This window comes from Hylobates moloch, unplaced genomic scaffold (assembly GCF_009828535.3).
Source record: "Hylobates moloch isolate HMO894 unplaced genomic scaffold, HMol_V3 SCAFFOLD_14, whole genome shotgun sequence".
NCBI lineage: Eukaryota > Metazoa > Chordata > Mammalia > Primates > Hylobatidae > Hylobates > Hylobates moloch.
This window is the reverse complement of record NW_026652289.1, coordinates 63,536,436-63,561,391: the sequence shown is the minus strand read 5'-3', so window position 1 is coordinate 63,561,391 and position 24,956 is coordinate 63,536,436. Positions and strand designations below refer to the sequence as shown.

Genomic DNA, 24,956 nt, shown 5'->3' with positions numbered 1-24,956 from the left:
GGTGTGATGAGTGGAGCTGGGAAGCTGCTGAGATGAAGGCTGAAGAGGTGGACACCACAGGTACAATTTGCTTTGCACAAACTTACAGTATGAAAGGCCAGATTTACCAAAACAGATTAGGGATCAGAGTCTACAAAAGAACCCTTCACAGGAGGAGCCAGCATGGGGACCCTAAAGGGTTCTCCTAGGAAGCAGGGGTTCTCCTAGGAACTTCTAAAAGTCCCAGTGCCTGGGAGCAAGAGTGGTGTGCCATCACCACATCCAGTGATTAGCTGACGGTGATGATAATAATAAAACCTACAACCCTGAGCTGTTAGGAGGATTAAATGAGCTATGTGTAGAAACAGCTCAGGACAGTGCTACGCAAACAGTAAGTGCTATTAGTGTGGTACAGGTGTTGGTTGCTATATTATTATTATCAATCAAATGCCCCCTCTCTGCTGCTCACCAATCTGCTGAGGAAAGGTCTGCATTTCTGGGATGGTTGGAAGGAAAGAGATGGCTGGTCCTGGAGGGATGGATCCTACCCCTTCATCCTCCATATCACCATCCCATTAGCTGATCTCTTTCTAGACACATACCTACCCACTGACAGTCACATCAAATTACATGTATCTATGTCTGTATCTGTATATTTTCAGACCTGTGTACTTTTTCTCCTCCACTCTTCAGATGCCATCTTTGAGAGGAGCAGAGAAATAAAAAGGTAATCTGAGAGATCAAGAATCTTACCTTGAGATATCAAGTATAGACCTAATAGGCACTATTATTTTATCATTTCCTCACCATCCAGCAGGTATGGGTGCTCATGAAAATGATCAAATCAGTTAATAGAAAAATAGAAAAGCTACATATTATCTGTAAGCAAACAAACAAAAAATCTCAATGCCCAAGCTGCACTTTAACCAATCAAATCAGAATCTCTGAGGAAGGGGCTCAGACGTCAGGTTTTTTTTTTCCTTAGTTTCCCACGTGATTTCAATGACAGCCAAGGTTGACAGGCTTGTAAAGAATGATCTTTCCAAACCGGGCTCAGTGACACAACTCCTGCTTGAAACCAGGAGTTTGCAGACCAGCTAGGCAACACAGCGAGACTCCTGCCCTTTTTCTTTTAATCTAATAATAATAATGATCTTCCCCAGTTAATGTCAATATTCAATTTCCAATATGGAAATAAGCATCGAAAGCCTTCCTTAGAAAGGTTAGCCATGAGCTGGGTGTGGTGGCTCATGCCTGTAATCCCAGCACTTTGGAAGGTGGAGACAGGCAGATTGCTTGAGTCCAGGAGTTTGAGACCAGCCTGGGCAACATGGTGAAACCCCATCTCTACTAAAAATACAAAAATTAGCCAGGCGTAGTGGTATGTGCCTGGAGGCTGAGGTAGGAGGATCGCTTGAGCCCGGGAGGCAGAGGTTGCAGTGAGCCAAGATCACACCACTGCACTCCAAACTGGGCAACAGAGCAAGAACCTGTCTCAAAAAAAAAAAAAAAATTAGCCATGGACCAGCAATTTCACCTCTCAGAATGTATCCAAGAAGACAACAGATATAAACAATGATTCATGTAGAAGGATGTTTATCAAAGTATTATTTATAAAAGCAAAATTTTAAAATTATAAAGAAACCCAAAGGAAGGACTCCTAACTGCTAGGGAGTGGAGGCACAGAATAAGGTGAAAATTTCAGGTGTATCTTAAAGAATGAGAGGGAGTTTGCTTCAACAAAGATGGGAATGGCATTAGGAGGGGTCAGGACAGAGAGGAGCTTATATGTGCTTTAACCCAGACACTGGGGAGTCTTGGTGTCTAGACAGTGCAAGCTAGAAACCAGAAAGAAGAAGGAAAAAAAAGAGAAAGACTCCTTACTCCTCCAGGACCAGGAGGCCCAATTTGAGCAGTTTGGCACCCCAAATGAGAACAGAGTAAGCTTCATGCAGTGCTTTTCAGACTTCACTATGTGTACAAATTGCCCAGATTTGTTAAAATGCAGATCCTGACTGGATAGGTCTGAGGCAGGGCCTGTTTTTCTAACGAGCACCCAGGTGAGGCTCATGTTGCTGGTCCTCAACCACACTAAGCAGCGAGGGCCTGGAGCTAACACAAAGGAGCCATTCCCACACACTTCCCACCCCCAGAAAGGGTCTACAGGCTAATGGAGAACCAGAACATGCTATTTCAGGAGGGAAAACAGAACAAAAAACTTTACAGCTGCGACTGTGTCAAGTGACAAACCAGAAGTTTGGAGGCCAATGGTTAAGGGGTACAGGGAATCCCAAGAATGTTACAGGTTCTCTCATCCAACCATAGTCCCAAAAAACAAGGTGAGAAATCCTGAGCCTGGGTATTCAGCACACACACAATGTGATTCCTCAAACATTTGATAAGTAATTCCCAGGCCAGGCACTGGAAATACCAAGAGCTCCCAGTGTAAAATCAGAGAGCTGGCCAGGCGCGGTGGCTCATGCCTGTAATCGCAGCAGTTTGGGAGGCCAAGGAGGGCGAATCACTTGAGGTCAGGAGTTCAAAACCAGCCTTGACCAACATGGTGAAACCCTATCGCTTGGGGTCATTCTGCCTGTAATCCAATATAGGAGATGAGGCAGAGAATCGTTGAACCAGAGGCAGAGTTCAGTGAGTCCAGCCTCAAAAAAAAAAACTCCATCTCAAAAAAAAAAAAAAAAAAATCAGAGAGCTTATCAGCACGAAAATGGTCTCAAAATAAGACACCTCAGGGATAATTTGGGACTTTGGGGACAGTGGTAAGAAAAGGCTAGATCAGACCTAAAGCCAAGAGCTTGGTTTAGCAGTGGGGAGTTCTCAGGAAATCACCAATCAATAAAGTAATTTAAGTCACAGCTCTAATTTTTGGAAACTGCAACCCTTGTGTTATAGGTGTGTAATAACACCTCACAGTGTGGAGAAAGATTTAAATGACTGAAAATGGTAAACTTTCACATTACTTCCTAGTGCTTTTAGCTGAACAAGTGAAAGTGAGAGACTTTTTTTGAGACAGGGTCCCACTTTGTCACCCAGAATGGAGTGCAATGGCATAATCATGGCCCACTACAGCCTTGACCTCCTGGTTCAGGTGAACCTCCCACCTCAGCCTCCCGAGTAGCTGGGACTACAGGCATGCACCACCACACAGGCTAATTTTTTGTAATATTTTTATAAAGACAGGGTTTCGCCATGTTGCCCAGGCTGCCTTCAAACTCCTGGACTCAAATGACCCGCCCCAGCCTCCCAGAGAGCTGGGATTACAGGTGTGAACGACCGTGCCCAGCCAAGAGACTTTTTAACAGCTCCATACTTCCCTTCCTCAGTTAACTACAAAATGATCTAGCCAGTCAATTCCAGACCTGATTCCGTTTTCTTTAAAAGTTAGACTTTGATTCAGATACAGGTCCAGATGCCCAGTTCTCTGCATCATTTCAGTAACTCATGTGACATGTGGCAAAAGGAGGCCTAAAGTGTTTATCTAAGAATGTATGCATATCCCCAGGAATGGTGCCAGGCCCCACCTGTGAGCAGCCTTGCTGCTGACGGCCATGCCTGCAGACAGCCAAGAATCTATGTGGTCTGGGCTATTTTCCTCAACAATGGTGCCCTATAAGGAATATGGCAACAGAACTGGATGGTAAGAATCTGTGTTTCTCCAGTAGCCCTCAAGAAAAAGGGTAACTGTCTGGGACTGGTACAATAAACCCCATGGGAGGGGCAGTCTGTCTCTATAGAGGAGGTGGCTTTTTGGGGCAACCTACGTTGCTGATGCTCTCTTAAGGGATTACAAGTGGGGCGAGGGAAAGGGGGGAGGATGGGCCCCAAACAGAGCAATTGATACCTTTGCAGAGGGGTGAGGGATAGAGTGAGATCTATCAGGGGCACTTTTACTTTACTGGTATCATTTGGATTTTTTATAATGAGAATATATTCAAACATTACTTGCATAATTAAAAATACATTTTAAAAAGTATGATCAAAACAACTCCACAGGCCCCTTTGCATGTATCCCATATTCACCAAACAAACCTGATTCCATTTGCCAAGACCTTCCAGCAGAAAGAAAATAAGTTGAGCATTCTAGTCCACTTGGAGGTATGTTTCTTGGTAAAAATTAAAGCTGCACTGTGGCCAAGTGCAGTGGCTCAAGCCTGTAATCCCAGCACTTTGGAAGGCTGAGGTGGGAGAATTGCTTGTGCCCAGGAGTTCAAGACCAGTCTGGACAACATAGTGAGACTCCATCTCAATTTTTTTTTTTTTTTAAAAGCTGCATTGTGAGTTTGATCCCTCTGACCCCAAACACTCCTCCCAAACAGGTCCCTCTCTCACCCTGCCACCACAGATGTCTTTCTGGATCTCACCCCTATGCCCTCCCCTGCCCAAGGATAAAAATTTCCACAACGTAGCAGGACATGTGTAGCCCTGCATGCTCCATAGGCTGGCCTCATCTCTTCCTGTTCCCCACAACAGTCACACTAAATCACAGTCTTGTCCTCTGTAAGCTCACACCTCCTGGCTTTCTGACCATCCTGCTACTCCTCCTGGAATACTCTTTCCCTCTTCTCTGCTCTTGAAGTTCTGCCTTGGGACTTGGCAAGGCATCAGCCTCCACCCCTAGATGGTGTTCCCTGAGCCTGGCCCACAGCTGAGAGCTAGGGAGTGTCCTTGCTCTGGGCTTCCATGTTGCACGGCGCTTACCTAGTATGAGAGGTTAACACTGTTAACCTCTCCACGGGTTAATCCTGTATCTTTAGCACCTGTCCCATAGCAAACACTCCGTAAGTATCTGTTGCCAAAACTGAAGGAAGTTTCGTACCCAAGGCCCTGATATAACACACTCAGAAAATTGAGTGTCTGAACCTGCAAGAACAAATCTCGAGGGAAGTCAGTCAATTTGCCTCTTTCTCCAACCTCCCACTTCCGGTACCCTGAAACGCCTGTGCACTGTGGTCACCACTTGAGATGCCCTCAACACATCATTAGGTGGGCTACCAGGACCAGGTCGGGCCAGCAGGCTCAGCCTTTGTCCCTCAGCCTCCTAGGAATGATAGCAAAAGAGTAACCAAACACTGATGATTTCATCCGAGATAACGCTAAACACATGTTGATTCTAAATACCTCCTTTAATCTATCAATGTGGTTCGTGCCATTAACTGATTGCCTAATATTGAACTAATTTTGCATTCCTGGGATGAACCCAACCTGGTCATAAGGAATTACCCTTTTTTATACGTTGCTAGCTTTAAGATCCTAATACCTTGAAGATAATTTTTGCATTTATACTCACGACATTGGCCTATAATTTTCTTTCCTCTTTTTTTTTTTTTTTTTTTTGAGACAGAGTCTTGCTCTGTTGCCCAGGCTGGAGTGCAGTGGTGCGATCTCAGCTCACTGCTACCTCTGCCTCCCAGGTCCCAGTTCAAGCAATTCTCCTGCCTCAGCCTCCTGAGTAGCTGGGATTACCGGCATGCACCACCATAATGGTGAGACAGGGTTTCACCATATTGTCCAGGCTGGTCTTGAACTCCTGACCTCATGATCCACCCACCTCAGCCTCCCCAAGTGCTGGGATTACAGGTGTGAGCCACCGCACTCGGCCTATAATTTTCTTTTTTTGTATCACCCTTATCAGATTTAGAGTCAAGGTTATGCTAGCCTCTTTTTTAATACTCTGTGTAAAACTGGGAATTACTTATTCCCTCAGTAATTGCTACAACTCACCAATGACACCAGCTACGTCCAGAGTTTTCTTTGAGGGAAAATCTTTGACTACTAATTCAACGTCTTTTTTTTTTTTTTTTTTGAGAGAGAGACTTGCTGTGTTGCCCAGGCTGGAGGGCAGTGGTGTGATCACAGCTCACTGCAGCCTCGACCTCTTGGACTCAAGCCATCCTCCCGCCTCAGCCTCCCAAGTAGCTGGGACTACAGGCGTGCACAACAACACCCAGCTAATTTTTTAAATTTTTTTTTTGTAGAGACAGGGTTTCACCATATTGCCTAGGCTGGTCTCAAACGATCCTCCTGCCTTGCCTTCCCAAAGTCCTGGGATTACAGGCATGAGCCACCCAGCCTTTTTCTTCTTTTTCTACAATAGTTTAGAAAAGTTCGCCCAATAACCTGGCACCCTCCAGGTTTGTTTTGTTTTGTCTTTTTTTTTTTTTTTTTAATGGAGTTTCATTCTTGTTGCCCAGGCTGGACTGCAATGGCGCAATCTTGGCTCACTGCAACGTCCATCTCCCGGGTTCAAGCGATTCTCCTGTCTCAGCCTCCAGAGTAGCTGGGATTACAGGCATGCACCACCACGGCCAGCTAATTTTTTGTACTTTTAATAGAGATGGGATTTCTCCATGTTGGTCAGGTTGGTCTTGAACTCCCAACCTCAGGTGATCTGCCCGCCTTGGCCTCCCAAAGTGCTGAGATTACAGGCATGAGCCACCGAGCCCGGCCCCTCCAAATTTTTAACGGTGAAGAATGTTACTTGTGCAAGTCAGACTCTGATACCAATTAAATGGTGACAGCTTTGCTGGTAAACAAGAATATGCTCTTCCATGGCTAGGAAAGGAGACTGCCACACTTGACAGGTCCCAAAGATACATGGAGTTCAGTGTCTTTAATGAATATCAGCTATTGGCTATTTCAATTTTCTTCTTTTTATTGAATCGATTTTGGTAAGTTATATTTTTCTAGGCAATTCCAAACATTTGGATTATAAGGATAACTGGTATCTTGAATGCTGACCCAGAGGTGAACTCTGCAAAAAAAGTGGCTGGTGAATCAGAGAAATAACAGCTTACATATGTACTGGATGTTACCGTTTATAAAAGTACTGCCCATAGATCACCTCATCTGAAGACCAAGGTCTGGGTGGCTTTGGTGACTTTTTGGTGTCTAATTATTTGCAAAAGGATGGATAACTTTCTAGCTAAGCAAAACAGCTGATTCACATCAACCCTATTCCTGGCCAGGCTAGAAAATCTGTGGAGGACTATGCAACTATTCCTCACTTCAGTCCCCGGAGTCATTTGTCATTGACAGGAGAGAAGCTGCCACCAAGTGCCTTGGGAGTGAGCGTTGACATGAGGGTGTTAGGAGTGTTCTTAGCTCATGGAAACCTTCCCCAAGGCAAGGCAAGGCCAAGCTGGGAATGGAAAGTCTGGGGGCTGTCATGTTTACTAACGCGGATGGAACTGCCTCTACCTGTGGTTCCACAGGGCACTTGGTCCAGGACGCTGTGGGCAGGGCCAGGACAAAGCACACTCACCAGGGCTTCAAAGTCCTTACAGTCGCCGCGGGCGTAGGACGCGGGGAAGGGCCGCAACACCGAGTCGCGCTTGTAGCTCTGCAGGGCCGAGGCGAAGAGGCTGCACCGGAGGTCGGCGGCCAGCATGTCGCGGCCCGCCGCCTCCCTGGCGGCCGCCCAGCCTGAGGGCTGCATCCCAGGTCACTCCGCGTTGCCGGGGGAGACGCGCTGGTTAGGGGCAAGGACGAGCGTGCGTTCAGCGCGGGGGCTGGGCCTGCGGACAATGGGCCGTCAGGGGCCGGGTTCCCAAGCTTGAGGTGGAGCTAGGCAGGGGGCTGAGATGACTGGGGTGAGAACGTGCCGACAAGGGTCCTCTGCCGGGGTCTGGGCCGCGGCTCGCTGCCGAGGAGAGAGACCGAGGCCTGGACCGCGGGTCGGCGGGGAGGTTGGGCCCAGGGATAATGGGACCGGGGTTGGTGGGGGGGAGGAGTTCCCGGCCTGGGAGAGGGACTATGACAATAGAATGACAACCGCGGGAACGTGCTGATACGTGTCCTCCGCGGAGGCCTGGGGCGGGAAGCAGCCCCGGGGGGGACGGCGGGCAGAGCCCACTCTCCGCGACGTGCGAGGCTGCTGCGCCGCGCGCGCCTTCCTGCCCCGCCTCCCGCCGCGCCGCCGAAGTCCCGCCTCTCGCCCAGCTGCCCACGGCGCCACCTGTTTTCCGCCTGCAGCTCACGTCAGCTTGCCTGGCCCGGCCTACGTCCCCTCCCGCCGCCGCGTTCCCACGCTGCTCCGCGCTCCGCCCGGCCCAGCCGACGGCCCGCCCCTTCGCGCGCCAGCCAGCTCCGCCGTACGGGTGGTGCCCGCCCCGCCCAGACCCCGATCACCCGCAGCTACGAGAGTTGCCGCCGGCAGTGTGTGCCGGGCGACGTCGCCCACGCCCCTGCCAGCCATCCTCACAGCAGCCCTGGTAGAAACTGATGTGGGCACCGTCTCGACCCGCCCCTGTACTTGTCTTTGTCCCAGCTCTGCGGGCTGAGCCTACTTCTCTTCCTTGGGGTATTAATGCTACCTATTGTCTCTCTCTTGAATCGTTTCCCTCCAAAACTGCACATAAGGAGCCATTTAACACCCAGGGAAACTGAGGCTTAGAGTGCTGCAGTGCTAGCCCAAGATCCCACAGCCAGATGGGTAAATCTGGGATTCACACCGAGGTCTTTGGGAAACCGAAAGACTTTTCCTCTGCTTTTCAGCCTCCAGAATTCTCTGAATTGCTTAAGTCTCTGGCCTCAAATGCCCCAAGATCCTCCTTGGGAGGCCTCTCTGACAGGGAGCTTGGGGGAGAGCAGAGGGGCATTGACTTAACTCTGCTGGAGGGTAAGGACTAGGCTCCCATCCCCTCTCCCTACTCAGAACCTTCATTAGAGAAAACCCGAAAGTGTGACCTCATGGTCACATGCAAATCTAAACACAGACCATTGTGCTTAAACCAACACACCGCACACACTCCTACCCTGCAGGATCTTCTGAGGAAGAAACTTCTCCTGCATCCAGGCTGTGCTGGGCCCTGGGCTCAGAGGAGAGGTGGTCCCATGCCATTGGATTGCATCTATGACTTCGGGAGGTAGGGCGAAGACTGGTCCCCCAGACACCACAGAGCTTCCCATCTTCTTTTGCCAGGTAAAGGTTGGGGGCTGCTCCCAGGAGCCCACATCAAATCTCTGTTTGCTCTGAGGCCTAGAACCACAAGACCCCTAGTGCTTCAAAAGCCCTGGGGGTTCTCATAGGACCCAGGAACTCTAAGGTGGCTTCTGAAGCTCAGACCCCAGGAAGGGAGAGCTTGGAGTGGGGCAGGAGACCAGAGAACCATCTCTCATTCTACCTCTTCTTCATTGCAGGCCCTTAGACAAAAGCCACCCTCTGATACCTCCTTGGCCTCAAGAATTGTTTGTTGCGTGGATATATAAAATTTGCTTATCTGAAGATATTTCTCACATATGATATGAGAATCATAGTGATAATATTCACATCACAGGGTGGTGTGGAAGGGCCTCTGATGGCCAGCATTCTCATGACCTAGCTCATGCAGAATATTAGAATTCTTTTTAAATCTTGTCAATTCCATAGACACAAAGTTGAATTTCATTATAGTTTTAATTTGCATTTACTTGATAGTGAAATTGAGTGTTTTTATGTTTACTTTATTCTCCTAGATTTTATCAGAATTTGCTAAGGTGGTCTCAGAACCACATTTCATGTGGAGGGGTTTCAGCCCTGCTTATATAAATTTGATATAATCCACAGACCATACAATTCACCCATTTAAAGTGTACAATTTAATAGTTTTTAGTACATTCACAGATATGTGCAACTGTCACCACAATCAATTTTAGAACATTTTTATCACCTCAGAAAGAAACTCTCTACACTTAGGCTATCACTGCTCTACCCACCCCACCATGTCGCCCACTCCTAAGCAATCACCAACAAACTTGTTTTTTGTTTTTTAAGAGACTGGGCCTTGCTATGTTACCTCGGCTAGAGCACACTGGCTATTCACAAGCATGATCATAGCACATTGCAGCCTAGAACTTCTGGCCTCAAATTATCCTCCTGGCTCAGCCTCCTGAGTACCTCGGACTACAGGCTCACACCACCACACCTGGCTTAGAGAACACATTTTGTTTACTCCTGTCCTTTTAAATTCATTGAGGTTTGTCTATTGCCTAGCATATGGCCTATCCTGGAGAATGTTTCATGTGAATGTATAGTCTGCTGTTGTTAGGTCAAGTGTTCTATGGATGTCTGTTAGGTCTAGTTGATTTATATTGTTTTCAAATCTTAGATTTCCTTGTTGATCTTCTGTTTATTCTATTCATTATTGAAAGTGGGAACCAGGCACGTGGCTCACACCTGTAATCCCAGCACTTTGGGAGGCCGAAGCGGGCGGATCACCTGAGGTCAGGAGTTCGAGACCAGCCTGGCCAATATGGTTAAACCCTGTCACTAATAAAGATACAAAAATTAGCCAGGCATAGTGGCACGTGCCTGTAGCCTCAGCTACTCAGGAGGCTGAAGCCCGAGAATCGCTTGAACCCGGGAGGCGGAGGTTGCAGTGAGCCAAGATCATGCGACTACACTCCAGCCTGGGTGACAGAGTAAGACTTCGTCTCCAAAAAAAAAAAAAATCACTGACAGGAAAGATATCCACCTGAACAGGTTTTTAATGCAGATGAATGCCCTATTCTGGAAGAATATGCCACAAAAGACATTTATTAGTAAGGAAGAAAATCGAGCACCAGGATTTAAGGCAGAACGGGATAGGCTAACTATTGCTCTGTGCAAATTTGGTCAGGTTTATTATCAGAACTTCCCTTATCTGTAAAGCTGATAACCCCCAAGCCTTGAAGAGAAAAGATAAACACAAGCGGCCACTCTTGGTACAACAAAAAGGCCTGGACAACAAGAACCCTTTTTCTGGATTGGTTGAATGCTTTGTCCTTGAAGTCAGGAAGTATTATATCTTACCAGTAAGGAGCTGCCTTTTATTTATTTATTTATTTAATTTATTTTATTTATTTATTTATTGAGACGGAGTCTTGCTCTGTTGCCCAGGCTGGAGTGCAGTGGCACGATCTTGATCTTGGCTCATTGCAACCTCCACCTCCCAGGTTCAAGCAATTATCCTGCCTCAGCCTCCTGAGTAGCTAGGATTACAGGTATGTGCCACCACGCTTGGCTAATTTTTGTATTTTCAGTAGAGATGGGGTTTCATCATGTTGGCCAGGCTGGTCTCGAACTCCCGACCTCAAGTGATCCACCTGCCTCAACCTCCCAAAGTGTTGGGATTACAGGCGTGAGCCACCATGCCCTGCCAGCAGGAGCTTCCTTTTCAAGTTCTTTTGATATTGGACAATGTTCTTGGCCACCCGGAACCCCTTGAGTTCAACACCGAAGGTGCAAGTGGTCTACTTGCCTCTAAATACGATGTCTGTAATTCATCCTCTAGATCATGGGGTCATAAGAATCTTTAATACTTATTACACCCGGTACTCTATGGAAGGGATTGTCAACACTATGGAAGAGGACCTCAACCAAGAGAACATCATGAACGTCTGGAAGGATTACACCATTGAAGATGTTGTAGAAAAACACGTGAAGGCCATCAAACCTGAAACAATAAATTACCGCTAGAGAAAAATTGTGTCCAGATGTTGTGCATGACTTCACAGGATTTATGACAGAGACTGTTAAGGAAATCACGAAAGAGATTGTGGATATGCAAAAGAGGTGTGTGTGGGGTGAAGGGTTTAAGACACGAATCTTGGAGAAATCCAAGGGCTACTAGATATCACACTAGAGGAACGAATAGAAGATGACTTGGTGGAGATGAGTGCCTTCGAACCAGTGCAAGACGATGAAGAAGATGTAGAAGACGCAGTGCCGGAGAACAACTGACATTAGACAATCTGGCAGAAGTGTTCCTAGTATTCAAGACTGCTTTTACAACGTGGACCCTTCTATGATATGAGCACTGAAACTAAAGCGAGTATGCCTGCCTCTCCTGCCTCCCTTCTACCTCCACCTCTTCCTCCTCTGCCACTCCTTGGACAGTAAAACCAACCTCTCCTCCCTGTCCTCAACATACCCAACGTGAAGACAGTGAGGAAGAATACCTTTACAATGACCCACTTCCACTTAATGAATAGTAAATATATGTTCTTTTTGTGTATTTAGTGGGTTTTTTTTAATAGTAAATATATTTTCTCTCTTTTTTTTTTTTTTTTTTTTTGAGACAAGGTCTCACTCTGTTACCAGGGTGGAGTACAGTGGTGTGACCTCACTGCAACCTCTGCCTCCCAGGTTCAAGCAATTCTTGTGCCTCAGCCTCCTGAGTAGCTAGGACTATATAGATGCATGATGCCATCCCCAGAAATTTTTTTTTCCTTCTTTTTCTTTTTTTTTTTTTTTTTAGTGGAGACAAAATCTCGAACAGGCTGGTGTTGAACTCCTGGCCTCAAGTGGTCCTTCTGCCTTGGCCTCCCAAAATGCTGGGTTTACAGGTGTGAGCCACCATGCCCAGCCTATTTTCTCTTCTTCTTTAATAAAATTTTCCTTCCTCTATCTCATTTTGTAGTAAGAATACCGTATATAATACATTTAACACACATAATATGTGTTAATCGACTGTTATCTGTAAGGCTTTCAGTCAACAGTAGACTATCTGTAGTTAAGTTTACGGGGAGTCAAAAGTTATATGCATCAGCGTGGTGGCGCACGCCTGTAATCTCAGCACTTTGGGAGGCCGAGGCGGGCGGATCACTTGAGGCCAGGAGTTCTAGACCAGCCTGGCCAAAATGGCAAAACCCCGTCTTTACTAAAAATACAAAAATAAGCTGGGCGTGGTGGCACATGCCTGTAGTCCCAGCTACTCAGGAGGCTGAGGCAGGAGAATCGCTTGAGCCTAGGAGGCAGAGGTTGCAGTGAGCCGAGATCAAGCCACTGCACTCCAGCTTGGACCACAGTGAGACCCCATCTCCCCACCAAAAAAAAAAAAAAAAGTTATATACAAGTTTTCAACTGCGAGAGGGGTCGGCACCTTTAACCCCCCCCATGTTGTTCAAGGGTCAACTGTATATCTGTTGTTTTTCTTTTCTGAGATGGAGTCTCCCTCTATCGCCAGGCTGGAGAGCAGTGGGATGATCTTGGCTCACTGCAACCTCCACCTCCTGGGTTCAAGCGATTCTTCTGCCTCAGCCTCCCTAGTAGCTGGGACTACAGGTGCGTGCCACCACGCCCAGCTAATTTTTGTATTTTTAGTAGAGACGGGGTTTCACTGTGTTGGTCAGGGTGGTCTCAATCTCCTGACCTCATGATCCACACACCTTGGTCACCCAAAGTGCTGGGATTACAGGTGTGAGCCACTGCACCCAGCGCCTTTCTTTCTTTTCTTTCTTTTTCTCTCTCTTTCCTTTTTTTTTTTTGACGGAGTCTAGCTCTGTCGCTCAGGCGGGAGTGCAGTGGTGTGATCTCAGCTCATTGCAACCTCCGCCTCCCAGGTTCAAGCAATTCTCCTGCCTCAGCTCCCGAGTAGCTGGGATTACAAGCACACACCACCATGCCCGGCTAATTTTTGTATTTTTAGTAGAGACCCGGTTTCACTGTGTTGGCCAGGCTGGTCTCGAATTCCCGACCTCGTGATCCGCCCGCCTCGGCCTCCCAAAGTGCTGGGATTACAAGCGTGAGGCACCGTGCCCGGCCTTTTTTTCTTTTTGAGACAGAGTCTCGCTCTGTCGCCCAGGCTGGATTGCAGTGGGGTGGTCTTGGCTCACTGCAACCTCCATTTCCCAGGTTCAAGCAATTCTCACGCGTCAGCCTCCCGAGTTGCTGGGATTACTGGCGCCCTCTGCCACACCCGGCTAATTTTTGTATTTTAATGGAGATGGGGTTTTGCCATGTTGGCCAGGCTGGTCTTGAACTCCTGGCCTCAAGCAGTCTTCCCGCCTTGGCCTCCCTAAGTGCTGGGATTTCAGGTGTGAGCCACCATGCCTGGCCAGTTGGTTTTATGTTTTATGCATGTCTTATATATTTTATGCTCCTTAAACAGGCACTTCACCAAAGAAGATACATGGATGACAAATAAGCATTTGAGAAGATGCTCAACATCGTTAGTCATCAGGAAAGTGCAAATTAAACCACAGATATACCAGTACACACCCATTGAAGTGGTTTAAATTTAAAAAATAAAACGAACAATTCTACCTGTTGGAGAGGATATGGAGTAACTGAAACTCTTATACATTGATGGTGGGAATAAAAACTGGTAACTACTCTGTTAAAACAGTTCTTACAAAGTTAAACATCCACCTACCATAACACCCAGCAATACCCACTTCTAGGTGTTTAGAGAAGTGAAAACTCTTGCTCAGACAAAAATCTGCACAAAAATGTTTACAGCAGCTCTGTTAGCAATCACTAAAAACTGGAAATGACAGGTGGATGGGTAAATAAATCATGGTACAGCCATACAGGAACAGAAAGGAATGCAACAACATGAGTGAACCTCAAGGCATCATGCTGAGAACAAGAAGCCAGTTCGAAGGGTATGTACTGCATGTTTCATTTAAATGTCGGAAATGGCAAAAGTAGTGATGGAGGACAGGTCAGTGTTTGTAAAGGATTACAAGTAGAGGAAGGTGTGACCACAAAGAGCAGCATGAGGAAATTTTGGAGTGGTGAAACTATTTTGTATCTTAATTGTGGTGGTGATTATGCAAATCTATGTATATGTTTAAAAAATCATAGATGCACTCAGTATGCAGTGAGGATAAAATAAAAAAAAATAATAATGAATTTAAAATCATAGATCTGGCCAGGTGTGGTGGATCACGCCTGTAAAAAAAATACAAAAAGTAGCAGAACATGGTGGCTTGCACTTGGAGTCCCAGCTACTTGGGAGGCTGAGACCTGGGCAACAGAGAGGCCCTGTCTCTTACAGTGGCTCACGCCTGTAATGTCAGCACTTTAGGAGGATGAGGTTGTGGGATTGCTTAAGGCCAGGATTTCGAGACCAGCCTGGGCAACATAGGAAACCCGGTCTCTAACAACAAAACAGGCAGTGGCTCAAGCCCGTAATCCTAGCACTTTGGAAGGCGGAGGTGGTCGGATGCCTTTGAGGCCAGGAGTTCTAGACCAGCCTGGGCAACATGGTGAAACCCTGTCTCTACTAAAAATACAAAAATTAGCCAGGCATGGTGGCCACAACTGTAGCCCCAGCTACTCTGGAGGCTGAGGTGGGATCGCTTGAGCCAAGGAGGTGGAGATTGCAGTGAGCTGAGATCACACTACTGCATTCCAGCCTGGGTGATAGAGTGAGATCCCGTCTCAAAAAAAAAAAATTTTTTTTAAGACAAAAAAAAAGAAATCATAGATCTGCATACCAGAAAAATTCCATTTTACTGTTAGTTAATTTACATTTAAAAGTAATTGCATGGAAGTATTATTTACAATAACCAAGAGGTGTAAACAACACCTGTCCATCAACAAATGAATGGGTAAACAAAATGTGGTGTACCCATATAATGGAATATTATTCATCCTTAAAAAGGAATAAAATTCTGGGCGGGCACGGTGGCTCACGCCTGTAATCCCAGCACTTTGGGAGGCCAAAGCAGGCGGATCACCTGAGGTCAGGAGTTCGAGACCAGCCTGACCAACATGGTGAAACCCCATCTCTACTAAAAATACAAAATTAGCCAGGTGTGGTGGCGCATGCCTGTAATCCCAGCTACTCAGGAGATTGAGGCAGCAGAATCACTTGAACCTGTGAGGTGGAGGTTGTGGTGAGCCGAAATCGCACCATTGCACTCCAGCCTGGGCAACAAGAGCAAAACTCCGTCTCAAAAAAAAAAAAAGGAATAAAATTTTGATGCATGCTACAACATGGATGAACCTTAAAGATATTATGCTAAATGAAATAAACCAGAGACAAAAGGACTAATATTCCAGATTCCACTTATATGAGGCACCTAGAAAGGCAATATCATAGAGACAGAAAGTAAAATGGCGGTTGCCAGGGGCTGAAAGAGGTGAGAATGGGGAGTCATTATTAAATGGGTTTTGAGATGATGAAAAAATTCTGAAAATGGAAAGTAGTGATGGTTGCAGAACAGTGTGAATATATTTAATGCCACTGAACTGTACACTTAAAAATGGTTAAAACGGTAAATTTTATGTATATTTTATCACCATAAAAAAAATTTAAATGCAGGCTAGAAAACATGTTAAAATACACTATATATAATTATATAATATATATTACATATAATTATATATAATATAATTATATTTATATTATAATTATAATATAATTATATATAATAAATATAATATAAATATAATTGATATAATTATATTAATTATATATTAATATGACATTACATTATATATTATGTTATATATTTATATAATTAACATAATATATACTATATATTATATAGTATATATTATATATTTATATTTATATATTATATTATATATATGCAAAATCTCATGGAGAAAGTAAAAGAAGAGCTGGCAGCTGTGACTCACGCCTGTAATCCAGCAACTCCAGAAGCTGAGGCAGGAGGCTCGCTTGCGGCCAGAAGTTCAAGACCAGGCTGGGCAGGAAAGCCAGAGCCCGTCTCTACGAAAAATACAAAAATTAGCCAGGTGTGGTGGCGCGTGCCTGTGGTCCCAGCTAGTTGAGAGGCTGAGGTGGGAGTATTGCTAGGAGGGAGTTTTCTAATAGTCGGGGCGAGGAGGGACAGTTAAGAGCAAAGGAATGGTTAATACATATTCCAGATAGTGACTACCCATGTAGCAAGTGAGGGGTATGATGGGAAAATGGGCCAACGAGGGCTTCAAAGATGTTAACAATATACGTTTTGAACTGGATGGGAGACATCAGTGTTTTATTACTTTTCTTTGATTTATATACACACACAGACTATATACATTATTTACAAGATATACTTAAAAATCTTTAAGATGTTTATATTTTTATTTTAGAGACAGGGCTTAAAAGTCCTGGACAATTAGCCGGGTGCAGTGTCGTGCGCCTGTAATCCCACCTAGTTGGGAGGCTGAGGCAGGAGAATCGCTTGAACCCGAGAGATACAGGTTGCAGTGAGCGGAGATCGCACTACTGCACTCCAGCCTGGATAACAGAGTAAGACCCTGTCTCAAAAAAAAAAAAAAAAAAAAAAAAAAGTCCCGGGCAGCAAGGCCTCCGCTTCGCCCCCTAAAGGTTGCCCCAAGAGTACCGTGTGAGTGCTAAGGTATTTCCGGAGTCTAAAGAGGATTATTCAGGGTCTCATTTGCATACCCATAATACATTGCAAACAGTATTTTTTTCGGAAAAAAACAAATTTCTATATTGCTTGACATTCTAAGTATGAGAATTTTACATGCAGAATTTTTTGTATGAACTTTCTCAGGTAGTAACCCTTGGGATGAGTAGACACCATCACTGTGCTAGGAATTGCTGTTACCCGAGAATTGAATTACAGAAAACAGCTAACATACTCTGGTTTCTCTTCATATACGTATAAATCTTTCGCCTTTTACTAAAGATTTCCGTGGAGAGGAACAATTTGAGTGTTAACTTAATTTTTTGAGGCTTTGCTTTGGCAAGGCTATATGTATTAGTTCACTAGCAGAAGTGGGTTTTATTAGTTTTTTTTTTGTTGTTGGCGGATTCTCTTGGTAGTATCCTGGTGGGCGTTGAAGCAGTATTTACAATTCCCATATGATACAGACGTTGAGTTCTGTTTAGCTTTTTCTTTATATTTCTTTACTGGTAATTACTTCTGCGTGTGTTTACCTATATGCGGCTTGTATATTCATGTTTTTCAACTTTTTGTGATAGGCAGTTGATACACAAGTAATACTTCCTCTGGGGTTTTGTCTTAGTCAAGGCTGTTTGGAAGATGCATGTTTTACCTGTAATGTAGAGTATTCAGTTCATTTTCTTTGCAGCACTGTCCGGTTGAAATACAATGTGAGGGCCAGGCGTGGTGGCTCACGCCTGTAATCCCAGCACTTTGGGAGGCCGAGGCGGGCGGATCACGAGGTCAGGAGATCAAGACCATCCTGGCTAATACGGTGAAACCCCGTCTCTAATAAAAATACAAAAAAAAAAAAATTAGCCGGGTGTGGTGGTGGGCGCCTGTAGTCCCAACTACTCGGGAGGCTGAGGCAGGAAAATGACGTGAACCCGGGAGGGAGCTTGCAATGAGCCAAGATTGCACCACTGCACTCCAGCCTGGGCGACAGAGTGAGACACTGTCAAAAAAAAAAAAAAAAAAATACAATGCGAGGTATAGGTGGAATTTTTAATTTTAAAAGCCGCATTAAACTAAATAGAATGGAAAATTTCAGTAATCCAAAATACTATCATTTGTGTATGTAATAATTGTAAGAGATGTTTTACATTATTTTTTGCTTATACTGTAGTCCTTTCTTTGGTAGGTAGGGCTAATCTTATTTATTTTTTGAGGCGGAGTTTTGCTCTTGTTGCCCAGGCTGGAGTGCAGTAGGGCGACCTCGGCTCACTGCAACTTCCGCCTCCCGGGTTCAAGCGATTCTCCAGCCTCAGCCTCCCGAGTAGCTGGGATTACAGGCGCCCACCACCATGCCCCGCAAACTTTTTGTATTTTTAGTAGAGATGGGGTTTCGCCATGTTGGCCAGGCTGGTCTCGAACTCCTGACCTCAGATGATCCGCCCGCCTCGGCCTCCCAAAGTGCTGGGATTACAGGTGTGAGTCGCCGCTCCTGGCCTTTTTTTTTTTTTTTTTTTTTTTTTTTTTTTTTTGAGATGGAGTCTCACTCAGTCGCCCAGGCTGGAGTGCAGTGGCGCGATCTCGGCTCACTGCAAGCTCCGCCTCCCAGGTTCACTCCTGGCCTAACCTTACATAAATAAGAGACTTAAATGCACTTTCTTATCAGCTCTTTCCTTTCTGCAAGCCATTATTTGTTGGAGTCACTGCTCTGTTCCAGAAGTTTCTTTGCTTTGCTTAGTATGACTCCAGCTTTTCATGCTACTTATTTTGGAGAAAGTTTAAAAATTTTCCACATCTAAAGGGTTCTGTATATGCAGTGCCCTTACGAAACGCCTGTGGGTAACCGAACTCCAGGACATTGCCAGCACATGCACTCCTGCCCCTTCCTGGCTGCAATCCTTTCTCTAGCCCATGAAGCCAGACACTAACCTGACTCTTCGGGTACCCCCTTTTTTTTTAAGACAGGGTCTTGTTCCGTTGTTCAGGCTGGGGTGCAGGGGCGCAATTATGGCTCACTGCAAGCTCCGCCTCCCAGGTTCAAGCGATTCTTCCTGCCTCAGCCTCCCGAGTAGCTGGGACTACAGGCGTGTGCCACCACACCTGGCTAATTTTTGGATTTTTAGTAGAGACAGGGTTTCACCATGTTGGCTAGGCTGGTCTTGAACTCCTGGCCTCAAGTGATCCGCCCGCCTCAGCCTCCCAATGTGCTGGGATTACAGGCAGAAGCCACCGCACCCAGCCTAAATTTTTAGTGATGTAACAGTTTTGAATACGATGCACAAGATACCCATCCTTTGCATCTCTTTAAACTTATATTGTAAGTTATCAGAAGAAAGCTGTAGACATGGCCGGGCGCGGTGGCTCACGCTTGTAATCCCAGCACTTTGGGAGGCCGAGGCGGGCGGATCACGAGGTCAGGAGATCGAGACCACAGTGAAACCCCGTCTCTACTAAAAATACAAAAAATTAGCCGGGCGTGGTGGCGGGCGCCTGTAGTCCCAGCTACTCGGAGAGGCTGAGGCAGGAGAATGGCGTGAACCCGGGATGCGGAGCTTGCAGTGAGCCGAGATCGCGCCACTGCACTCCAGCCTGGGCGACAGAGCGAGACTCTGTCTCAAAAAAAAAAAAAAAAAAAAAAAAGAAAGCTGTAGACATGATCTTTACAATGTGCAAGAGGTACATACATTTTCAAAATTCTTTTCGGATTTAAGGGAAGAAGATATTTGACGCCACGACCATAACGGGTGGGGCCTTGTGGTCAGAACTGAGCACTAAATGGAAGTCGCACCGTCTTGTGGCCATCGCGGAGGCTGCGGCAGAAATGAGCAAGAAGCTCCAAGAATGGAGGTAACTCGTAATAGAAACTGAGACCTAGAGGCCCCCCACTTCCTTCCCTATAGGGAGAGTCTCTCTTTACCGAAAAATTTGAAAAGATTTAATGTTGCTTCTACAAGAGAACCTGCTTCTTGTAACTGTGGGCCCTGGCATCTGGTCACAACAAATAGAAACCAGAGAACAATCTACAAGAATGATTTAACGTGTATCTGTTAGTGTAGGCTGGCCACAAGTGGCTTACACCTGTAATCCCAGCACTTTGGGAGGGCGAGGCGGGAAGATCAGTGGAGACCAGGAGTTCAAGACCAGCCTTGCCAACATGGTGAAACCCCTTCTCTACTAAAAATACCAAAGTTAGCCAGGTGTGGTGGGGCGTGCCTGTAATAATCCCAGCTACTCGGGAGGCTGAGACAAGAGAATCACTTGAACCTGTGAGGCAGAGGTTGCAGTGAGCCGAGATTGTACCACTGCACTCCAGCCTGTGTGACAGAGTGAGCCTCTATCTAAAAAAACAAAAAACAAAAAACAGGAGAATCGCATGAACCCCGGAGGCGGAGGTTGTGAGCCCAGATCACGCCACTGCACTCCAGCAGTGTCTGTCTCAAAAGAAAAAAAAAAATTAAACAAATAAACAAAAGCCCCATTAATGTTAAGTGTAGATTGATCAACACTATATGAGATTAGAGCAAAATCATTTGGTAATCCCATGAATGCATAAACATATTTGATAAATTTAAACATCTATCCATTTTTATATATAGTATATACATATATTTAATATATTTATATAATTTAATTTAATTTTACTTTTGATACAGAGTCTCGCTCTGTTGCCCAGGCTGGAGTGCAGTTGTGCAAGCTAGGTTTACTGCCACCTCCACCTCCCGGGCTCAAGTGATCCTCCCACCTCATCCTCCCAAGTAGTAGAGACTACAGGCTTGCCCCACCCTACCTGGCTAATTTTTGTATTTTTTTTGTAGAAACGAGGTTTCACCATGTTGGCCAGGCTGGCCTCGAACTCCTGGGCTCAAGCCATCCTTCAGCCTCGGCCTCCCAAAGTGCTGGGATTACAGGCATGAACCATCAAGCCCAGCTATGTTTTAATCTTATTACAATAGGAATAGATGGGAATCTGCTTAAAGTAGAATAACAACCAAAAACATCACTCATAACGAAGTGTTGTCAACTTTCCCTTTAGAGTCTGGAAAACGACAAAAATGACAATATCACTGCTTCCATTCAATTTTTCACTAAGGGCCTTGCCAGGAGAGTAAAACAAGAAGTCAGGGAGAGGGAAAGGTATAACGAGTGAAAAAAGAAAAACAAAATTGTTATTCTCCGTCCATATGATTATCTTCATAGAAGATAAAAGGATTTGGAAGTATACTGTTCAATATGGTAACCACTGGCCATATGTGGCTATTGAGCATTTGAAATGTGACCAGTCTGAATTGAGATGTACTGTAAGTATGAAATACACCCTGGATTTTTTTTTTTTTTTTTTTGAGACGGAGTCTCACTCTTTCACCCAGGCTGGAGTGCAGTGGCACGATCTTGGCTCACTGCAACCTCTGCCTCCCGGGTTGAAGCAATTCTCCTGCCTCAGCCTCCCGAGTAGCTGGGAATACAGGAACATGCCACTGCGCCCCGCTAATTTTTGTAATTTTAGTAGAGAAAGGGTTTCACCATGTTGGCCAGGCTGGTCTTGAACTCCTAACCTCAGGTGATCCACCCACCTCAGCCTCCCAAAGTGCTGGGATTACAGGTGTGAGCCACTGTGCCCAGCCAGTTATTTCTTAAATTAGCATGAATTGTTGCTGGAAATTGAAGTGCAAGCCACACCATAAATAATGGATCAGGGCGAGTCCAAGCTTTGGATTCACAAGTTGTAGAAACTCCATGACCCTCTATGGAAGCTGGCATGACTAAAAACAAGTTAACTTTCCTTTCAGTTCTTTTAAGAGCGAAAGCTATCCAGGACCCTTCCAGAGTGAAGCAGAGCAAAGGCCAGCAGATGAATGTCCCCTGAAACACGGGAGTATGGAAACACTCTCCCTCAAGGCTCAATGCGGGGAGAGCTCAGTGTTCAGAGAACCCACCCCTTAGCCCCTTGCTAAATCCTATGAGGTGTAGCTATTACCGTCTGGTGAGAACTTTGCACGGGTTTAATTTCCCATTACGTTGTGACCTATAGCAAGCATGCAAGACTATCAAAACAAACGTACACTGCCTGACGCAGTTGACTCACACCTTTAGTCCCCACGTGTCTGGAATTAGTGGGTTCTTGGTCTCACTGATTTCAAGCATAGATCCGCGGACCCTCGCGGTGAGTGTTATAATTCTTAAAGGCGGCGTGTTCGGAGTTTCTTTCTTCTGGTGGGTTCGTGGTCTTGCTGGCTCAGGAGTGAAACTGCAAGACCTTCGCGGTGACTGTTACAGCTCTTAAGGTGGCACGTCCGGAGTTCTTCCTTCCTTCTAGTGGGTTACTTGTCTCACTAGCTTTAGGATTAGACACTGTAGGCCTTCAAGGTGAGGGTTATAGCTCAAAAACGCAGCCTAAACCCAAGGAGGGGGGGAAAACACACTACAGAAGAGAACCCCACAGGGTTGCCATTGCTGGCTGGGCAGCCTGCTTTTATTCTCTTATCTGGCCCCACCCACATCCTGCTGATTGGTCCATTTTATAGAGAGCCGATTGGTCCGTTTTGACAGGGTGCTGATTGGGGCGTTTACAATCCCTGAGCTAGACACAAAAGTTCTCCATCTCCCCACTAGATTAGCTACATACAGAGTGTCCATTGGTGTATTTACAAACCCTGAGCTAGACACAGAGTGCTGATTGGTGCATTTACAAACCTTGAGCTAGATACAGAGTGCTGATTGGTGTATTTACAATCCCTTAGCTAGATATAAAGATTCTCCAAGTCCCCACCAGACTCAGGACCCCAGCTAGCTTCACCCGGTGGATCCCGCACGGGGGCCGCAGGTGAAGCTGCCTGCCATTACCGCACCGTGCGCCCGCACTCCTCAGCCCTTGGGCGGTCAATGGGACTGGGCGCCGTGGAGCAGGGGGCGGCACTCGTCGGGGAGGCTCGGGCCGCGCAAGAACCCACGGTGGGTGGCGGGCGGCGGGCGGCGGGCGGCGGGCGGCGGGCTGGGGACGGCGGGCGGGGGGGAGGCTCAGGCATTGCGAGCTGTAGGTCCCGAGCCCTGCACCGCGGGGAGGCCGCTAAGGCCCGGCGAGAAATCCACCGCAGCGCCGGTGGGCGGGTACCGCTGGGGGACCCGGCGCACCTTCCGCAGCCACTGGCCCGGGTGCCAAGCCCCTTACTACCCGGGGCCAGCGGTGCCTGCCGTTCGCTCCGAGTGCGGCCCGCCAAGCCCACGCCCACCTGGAACTCTAGCTGGTCCGCAAGCGCAGTGTGCAGCCCCGGTTCCCGCCCGTGCCTCTCCCTCCACACCTCCCCACAGGCTGAGGGAGCCGGCTCTGGCCTTGGCCATTCCAGGAAGAGGCTCCCACAGTGCAGCGGCGGGCTGAAGGGCTCCTCAAGCGCAGCTGGAGTGGGCGCTGAGGCCGAGGATGCACCGAGAGCAAGCGAGGGCTGCCCGCACGCTGTCACCTCTCACCAACACTTTCAGAAGCAGGGGTGGGAGGATCCCTTGAGCCCACGAATTCAAGACCAGCATGGGCAACATGTCTTTCAACATAGAGACCCCCATCGCTACAAAAAATTAAAAAATAAAATAAAATTTAGCCCAATGTGGTGGCTTGCAGACTATAGTCCCAGATACTCGGGTGACTGAGGCAGGAGGATTGCTAGAGCTGAGGCAGGAGGTGCTTAAGCCCAGCAGTTTGAGGCTGCAGCGAGCTATGATTGCAGCCCTGCACTCCAGCCTGGGTGACAGAACCTGTATCAAAACAAAAACAAATAGGCATGGCTACAATAACCTTCCAGCAGTCAAGAAGATGACTTTCAGCCAGTAGCCCTATAGCAATCTCTGCAAGGGCTTGGGGGCCTTGCTCTCAGAACAGGGCTTTCATCTTAAGAACAAGTTCCTGACCTACTTCCCCGGGAGGAGCACCGAGGATGGCCTCAAGCACGAGTATTTCTTCGAGATCGCCCCCTCCCCCACTGACCCCTCGATGTTCCCCACGTGGCCCGCAAAGAGTGAGCAGCAGTGTGTGAAGTGGAGCACCAGCACGCCCCCACCCGACCCGCGCCCCGCCAGGGAGGCCTGGGCTACAGCCAGCTGGGTGACAACCACCTGAAGGAGACTGGTTTCCACTTCACCATCACGAACCAGGGCGCCTCGGTCGCGGGCCCGGCTTCAGCCTCAAGTTCTGGCAAGGTCAGAGCCGACTCCAAGTCATGGGGAGGATTCAGCCCAAACCACGGGGCGGCTGCTGCGGCTGAGCTGCCTTGAGTCTCAGAACTCCTCATCTTTATTTTGTGTACCACATTTTGTTTTTGTATTTTGGTTTGTAAATTTGTAGAATTAAATCACATTTTCCTTGTTGTGGGAGGGAAAAACCAAGCAAGCAAACAAAACCAGATGGATGTTTGCTCACCAATGAGCCACATCAAAAGAAGCCGGTACAAAAGGCTACATGTTGTATGCTTCGTTTTATATGAAATGTCTGGAAGGGGCCTATCAGAGACAAAGTAGATTAGTGGTTGCCAGAGGCTGGGTGAATGAGCAGGTGGGAAGTAACTTCTAATGGGTACTGTTTCATTTTTCGAAGTGGCAAAAACATTCTAACCGGGCGCGGTGGCTTACCTGTAATCTCAGCACTTTGGGAGGCCAAGGCGGGGAGATCACTTGAGGCTAGGAGTTCAAGACCAGCCTGGCCAACATGGTGAATCCCTGTCTCTACTAAAAATACAAAAATTATCTGGGCATGGTGGCAGGCGCCTGTAGTCCCAGCTACTCGGGAGGCTAAGGCAGGAGAATCTCTTGAACCTGGGAGACGGAGGTTGCAGTGAGCCAAGATTGTGCCACTGCACTCCAGCCTGGGGAGCAGAGCAAGACTCCGTCTCAAAGAAAAAGAAAAACAATAACAA

General features: G+C 46.8%; 2 protein-coding genes, 2 non-coding genes and 1 pseudogene across 8 annotated transcripts in view; 2 read left to right on the top strand and 3 right to left on the bottom strand.

Moving 5' to 3' along the window:
- PARP16 (poly(ADP-ribose) polymerase family member 16) overlaps positions 1 to 7,886 on the bottom strand; it is a 39,793-nt gene extending 31,907 nt beyond the window's left edge. For 4 of the 5 annotated variants that reach the window (XM_032175087.2, XM_032175084.2, XM_032175086.2 and 1 more), the window contains exon 1: positions 7,259 to 7,886. In XM_032175087.2, the coding sequence (XP_032030978.1) occupies positions 7,259 to 7,432 (174 nt within the window). In that variant the 5' untranslated portion in view covers positions 7,433 to 7,886. The remainder of the gene's footprint in view (positions 1 to 7,258) is intronic. The other variant, XM_058427638.1, reaches the window with a different exon arrangement.
- Positions 1 to 24,956, bottom strand: part of CILP (cartilage intermediate layer protein) — a 195,402-nt gene that overhangs the window by 83,972 nt on the left and 86,474 nt on the right. The window lies entirely within an intron of this gene.
- Positions 6,467 to 6,597, bottom strand: LOC116482788 (small nucleolar RNA SNORA24). The gene has a single exon (XR_004252053.1). It is a non-coding gene; the product is annotated as a small nucleolar RNA SNORA24 (small nucleolar RNA).
- Positions 7,521 to 24,308, top strand: LOC131381105 (uncharacterized; annotated as a pseudogene).
- Positions 17,299 to 17,414, top strand: LOC116482849 (U5 spliceosomal RNA). The gene has a single exon (XR_004252097.1). It is a non-coding gene; the product is annotated as a U5 spliceosomal RNA (small nuclear RNA).